The sequence below is a fragment of the Mya arenaria genome, chromosome 2 (genome assembly GCF_026914265.1).
Source record: "Mya arenaria isolate MELC-2E11 chromosome 2, ASM2691426v1".
Lineage (NCBI taxonomy): Eukaryota > Metazoa > Mollusca > Bivalvia > Myida > Myidae > Mya > Mya arenaria.
Genome location: NC_069123.1, coordinates 9,067,811 through 9,074,600, shown reverse-complemented (window position 1 = coordinate 9,074,600; position 6,790 = coordinate 9,067,811). Strand labels below are relative to the sequence as shown.

Genomic DNA, 6,790 nt, shown 5'->3' with positions numbered 1-6,790 from the left:
CTATTTTAAAATATATTTATGTGCTAATGTGATTCAATCATATTATGAATATTATTTAAATATGAATAAATTAATCGATGTGTGTGTGTGCGAGTGTGAAAATGTTTTATTTAGCAAAAACTATTTACTTTTAAGGCATTTTATCTTTTCTCATGTATTTGAATTTAGCTAAATCAGAAATGAAACTTAAGAGCAGGATACATTCAAGTGTAGAGATTTCAAAGTTGTCAAGTTTTCTAAGCCCGCATCTGAATTATAAACAATGGAGATTTTATCTCACATTTGACGAGGATGGTTAAGCAACGTGTTGCATTGCACACAATATGATGCCATGCTGATCACTTGAGAATTTAACCACTTGTATCACCGATCGTGTAATTAAAACGTATCCGACCGACATGCGTTGCTTCATAATCAAGTGGGATTTGAATTTACACAACTTCATAGATATTTTTTTTTTTAAATATGAAACGTAAAATAAAAAAAATAAAATTTGTGTGCTTTTTCATTTTTGTTGGAGCTTTTCTTGCAGTTTTATTCGACTTTAAACTCTCTTCATTCCGCTTAAAATTCACTTGGAAGAAATCAAGTAAAAATAGTACAGAGGAGTGGCAGAGAACGGCAAATGGCGTAGACAATGGATTCGTTTATGACAATGGTGTGTATTTTATTGCGTTGAAAGTGGCTTTAAAGCTGCACTCTCACAGATTGAAGGTTTTGTCAACTTTTTTTTTACTTTTTTTCTGGGAACGAGCCAACTTTTGCGAAAATCCATGGAAACCGGTTAATAAGACTGCTTACAAAAATGAGATCGCAGAGTTTTATATTTAAGTTCAAAAATTGATGTTTTATGCATTTTTCTTAAACCGTTAGTAACGGTTTAAGCAATAAAACATGAATCTTTGAACGGAAATATGAAATTTAGGATCTGATTTTTGTCAGCAATCTTATATCATTGGTTTGCAGATATTTACGCAAAAAATTGCTCTTTCCAAGACAAAAAATAAAAAAAGTTGTTAAAATGGTCAATCTGTGAGAGTGCCGCTTTAACATGTACTATCTACATGAGTAAGAACCACAATAAAGTTGCAGCTGTACATTAATAGCTTAAGATGAACTCAAAACCAAACAGTTGTATATTTATAGCTAATTATAATTTCGAATACAGCAACAACTATTAAGCACATCTACAGATATAAATGAATATACAACGCTAGCTGCATTTGCCATAGTACATTGCATATGTAAAATTTGATGAATGCCCAATCAAATGCATATATGTACACCTCAACTTTCATTCTATGAACGGCCTTTCGGCTATTGCGAATATTTTGCGATGAACGCAACCTCTTTGGATATGTCCGGACTGCGAATCATCGCGTATTCATATAAAAAGCGTACTCTTGTTTGTATTGTGTCAGCACTCAGCAGGCCATGTTTAAAAGTTTAATTCATGCATTGTTGTCATAAGCGTTTTAATTTTATTTTAAAAAGTGAATTTCTTTTTGGAACGTTTTGTCCGTACGATAAAATGTGTTTACCGATCGGGTCGTTCTATTTAATGCAAGTGAATGAAATTAAGTATTAACACACAATTCTCGAAAGAAATAATGAACCATTCATGTAGATATAAGTAATGAATTGCGTCCTTGATGTCATTATCGCGAATAAGAACGCAGTTGGGCTGCTAAAAGTAAGCGTGGACTTCGGACTCCACACACTTTTACCAGCCAAACGGCATTTATATCCCGATAATGACATCAGTCACGCAATTCATCACTTAAAGCAAGAGCGACGCGGAACAAACGCAAATGCTAGTCTATTTTCTTAACCAAACAAGGGGCATATGAAATTCCATAACGGTTTATTTCAGATAAGCTGTTCTTCGAACATGCTAGTCTATTTTCTTAACCAAATAAGAGGGATATCTAGAGAAATAGTGTAAAAGCCTTGCTTTTCATTGAATATTAGAAACATTTGAGCCCTGTTCCACATGATTTTTTTTGAGTTTCTTGCTTACAATAAGAAATTTGTATATGGATTTCCGTAACGGTTTATTTTAGAAAAGCTGTTCCTCGAACCAGCCGTACACACAGACTTCCCATCTGCAGATGGACAGCAACCAAAAATACCCCATATTATTCACCAGACTTATAAAGATACTAATGTTCCAAACCAAGCCGAGCCATTCATCAGATCGTTTATCAACCATAACCCTAACTGGACGTATTATTTTTGGACGGACGACTCCGCCAGGAAGCTGCTTACAGCCAGATACCCATTCTTCTTGCAAGTCTGGGATAGGTACAAGCATTACATGCATCGTGCGGACGCTATGAGGTATTTCATTTTACATCAGTTTGGCGGAGTATACGCTGACCTGGACATGGAATGCTTACGACCCCTCGACCATGTCACAAGGAAGTTTTCGTGTATTTTCCCACCAGAACCTTTTCCCAACAGTGTATTTGGTCTCAGCTGGCCTTATATTATTAACAACGCAATTATACTGTGTAAGCCAGGTCACCCGTTTTTGGAATACATGATGCATGACTTGGAGAAGACGGCAACACGAAAAGAAATTCTTGTAGTTGCAGGTCCTGCGTTTGTTACTGAGGAATATGGTAAATACATGAAAGTTATGGAAAAGATCATGAACCACTCGAAGACGTCGACAAACAAGCTAAGTGCAACCGAGCCGTACTTTTATCAAGCGCTGAAGTTGCCTACTGAAATCGACGATCGGTTAGTCTATGTTCCAAACACACACTATTTTATGAATACCTTTTCTCCAGTACATAAAATTCATGAAAAAATAGCAGCCTGTGCGTACTGGGATGAAGGCATGAACATTACACAATGTCAACAACACAACAGCAACAGCTCGACGTGTGATCGCTGGATAAAACCTCCTGTTCCGTCAAAAGATGCATGCAAAACCAAGAAGTTCATTTACTGTAACAAGCCTAACGAGTTGCAGAAAAAGGCTTGTCATGAATTGGCAAGGAATGACATGCAACTGAAGGATCAATTACGATACACGTTCACAAAGCATAATTACTTCGGATCTTATAATAATCAAAAGAAATATAAAGAGACTATTAGCATATTTGATATCGCTCCTCATGCAAATGTTTACACTAATTTGACTACGGTTTAACTTTGATGGATAAAGACACATATGACGTCACTATATTATGTGGTGTACATCTGGGGACTAAGGTATATAGAATAAGCATACTATAATAATGGCTGAATCGACATATTTATTCTGCAAAAGAGCATTCTTATTCCATGTGCCATTTTCATACATACCATGCATATATGTTCACCCATACATAATCTAATACTATGTGAATATAAGTGGTTATTCATAGTTTTCCGCCATTTTGTTTTCTGGGAACTGGCAAGTGCGTCATGATACATCGTTTTATTTCCCAACATGAATGTTATTTACAACTTTTACTGTAATCTTATTCTGTCCTACAAGATAATTTGTTAAATGAAAACTGATACATTGTAATATTCGCGCCTTCCTAACTGTAAATTTTAAGGTTATAAAATTATGTTGACTTATAGAGATACTTATGTTCCAAAACAAGCCGAGCCGTTCATCAGATCGTTTATAAACCATAACCCTAACTGGACGTTTCAATTTTGGACGGACAACTCCGCCAAAAAGCTGATAACAGACAAATACCATTTCTTCGTACAAGTCTGGGATACGTACAAGCATTACATGCATCGTTCGGACGCTATGAGGTATTTCATTCTACATCAGTTTGGTGGTGTATACGCTGACCTGGACATGGAATGCTTACGACCCCTCGACCACGTCACCAGGAAGTTTTCGTGTATTTTCCCACCAGAACCATTTTTCAACAGTGTATTTGGTCTCAGCTGGCCTTATATTATTAATAACGCCATAATGATGTGCAAGCCGGGTCATCCATTTTTGGAATACTTGATGCATGATTTGGAGAAGACGGCAACACGAAAAGAAATTCTATACGTCGCAGGTCCTGCGTTTGTTACTGAGGAATACGGTAAATACATGAAAGTCATGGAAAAGACCATGACTTACTCAAAGACGCCGACTAAGAAGCTAAATTCAACTGAGCCGTACTTTTATCAAGCTCTTATGTTGCCTACTGAAATTGACGATCGGTTAGTCTATGTTCCAAACACACATTATTTTATGAATACCTTTTCTCCAGTACATACAATTCATGAAAAAATAGCAGCATGTGCGTACTGGGATGAAGGAATGAACATTACACAATGTCACCAAATCAACAGCTCGACGTGTGATCGCTGGATAAAACCTCCTGTTCCGCCAAAAGATGCATGCAAAACCAAGAAGTTCATTTACTGTGTCAAGCCTAACGAATTGCAAAAAAAGGCTTGTCATGAATTGGCAAGGTATGACATGCAACTAAAGGATCAATTTAGATACACGTTCACAAAGCATAATTACTTCGGATCTTATAATAATCAAAAGAAATATAAAGAAACTATTAGCATATTTGATATTGCTCCTCATGTACATGTTTACAGTAGTTTGACTTTGATGGATAAAGGCACATATGACGTGACTTTATTATAATGTTATTAATTTGGTGATTTCATATTGGCCTAGTTATTTGTCCGAGGTAAAATGTATTTGCCTGAGCTCGATCATTTCGTGCGCGTCGTGAAATCTGTATCTGCAAATATCCACTTGAGTCGAATAAAACCTCCCGGATCAAAACTCAGTTCTAATAACCGGCTTGTCGATGTATATATATATATATATATATATATATATATATATATATATATATATATATATATATATATATATATATATATATATATATATATTTAAGCAATGCAAATATACGTTGGACGTTTTTGGAAATAGAGAGGACTTTGTTTTCCCATGTTCCCATCATTAAATTAGACGCCATCCTGACAGATTAAGGAGAGTCAGATGTGTAACAATACGGTTGGTTTGTTGGTTGATGGGTTGATCTGTCGGTCGGTCTCTTTAAGTAGGCTTGTATCTCAGTGTTTACTGCATTTTTGTGTAAATATGAGCAAAATGCCAAAGACCTAAATATGTTATAAATAAAAGATAATAATCGCTTAAGCATTTAAACAGATTGCTTTAATTAATCCTGCAAAGCAAACCACATCGTGTTAGGCCACTATTGTTCGTCTTGTAATCTCACTCTCGATTTCGTTTTCTGAGTAGAATCCAGCACTGGAGACCTTTATGATGGGTCAAAGAAGTTTTCTGTATATGTTTTTTTAATAAAAAAGAAATTCAAACAATGCTGTAAGATTTCCTGTAGAAAAAAAAACAAACATATAGAATTTGAAAACAGTAGATAGAATTGAAATTTATTATAATCTACGCTCCTTGCAATTAAACGGATTCGTTCACGTTATAAAGGCCAAATGTTTAGAATATTTTTGGATTCAATGATAAAACATCATTAAAAGTTCAAAAAAGAGCTTTACTGTTAATTTTATTTGAAACTTTGAAAATGTGACAAAAATGCTATATTTTGCCAAATAGCGTTAGTAACACTTGAATTGAACAATTTAAGGCTTATTTCTCAAACATTCTGTTCGAACAAATACTTGTAAACAAGTATTAAAGTGAGCTTTTAAGTTGTCAATATTTATTATACTTCCTTTTAAACTCATTTAATGTTGTATATTTTATAGTGGAAGTTTATTAGACACTTAGGGTCCAGTCTATACTGGTTGAGAAGCAGTTTCCGGCAGTTTTTACTGTTTATTGAAATATTCAATTTTTTTTAAATCCCTACTTAAGTTGTTCACATTTTAGATAACTACAGCTCAAGCTGCTATTGTCGATATATTTTTCAAATGTATGACGACATATAGTGTATAGATCAAATAGGGGCCCCAAGAGGGTACTTACACTGTTCTGATTAGCTTGTAAATGAGAAGCAGTTTCCGTCAAATCGAATACGCGGCAGATTTTAGGTGCCTACTGTGTGTTTTTTATCTGTTTATTTGATATACATGATATAAGACAATAATAAGAAATATTATTTAAATTTCAGCATTTACCAAAATTGTAAAACCTAAAATTTACGACAGTCAATTTATGAGCAAAATCAGGCAGACACTGAATATCAATGATATTTTGATTCATTTCTGATAGGAACTTGTGTTTGTATACATTTTAGTGAATGTGGGTGTGAAACTAGCACGGCAACAGTGTTCACAAATATGTACACTCTGATCATCATTTGTATAAGTTAATTTAGGAAAACCTTATAGCTATTCATAGATATGCAAATTCGATTCACACGCATGCGCACTTCGCTGCGCGTGACGACCCCCCACGTGCGAGTTCGTGTACAATTGAAAAAAAATAAATATTAAACATTGAATAATAATAATAATAATAGTTACTTACGTGTCTTGATAAGAACGCAAACATTTGATTACCTGTAAACCATATGATTGAATTGCAATACCATCATTATAAAGATCTAAAGAACGTACGGGATAAAAGCGATTTGTCAGAAACTACTTTCCTTCGGAAACTGCTACTCAACCAGTATAGATCGTGACAGTCATGTGTTCAAATAGTCTTGATATTCACAAAAATATTATACCCAGCTGCTTGTTATTGTACGACCGCTTTATAATCACTTACATTCATAAGTATAATCTTATTGTTGAACATATGAGTAACTGAAATGAAAAGAAAACTATAATTAACCAGCCAAATTTTAAATAATTAGCGTTCGAAGCCATTTTGTCA

At 34.6% G+C, this 6,790-nt stretch overlaps 1 protein-coding gene across 1 annotated transcript; it reads left to right on the top strand.

The window, feature by feature from the left end:
* Positions 1-518: 518 nt before the first annotated feature.
* On the top strand, positions 519-4,762 carry LOC128221319 (uncharacterized). Its single transcript, XM_052929867.1, has 2 exons — positions 519-658; positions 2,064-4,762. Exon 2 carries the CDS (start codon positions 3,566-3,568, stop codon positions 4,604-4,606), a length of 1,041 nt encoding a protein of 346 aa, XP_052785827.1. The 5' UTR covers positions 519-658; positions 2,064-3,565; the 3' UTR covers positions 4,607-4,762.
* The last annotated feature ends 2,028 nt before the right edge of the window (positions 4,763-6,790 follow it).

Excerpts from the sequence above, each read along its gene's own strand:
- LOC128221319 (XM_052929867.1), top strand. The coding sequence starts at position 3,566 with ATGTTGACTTATAGAGATACTTATGTTCCAAAACAAGCCGAGCCGTTC.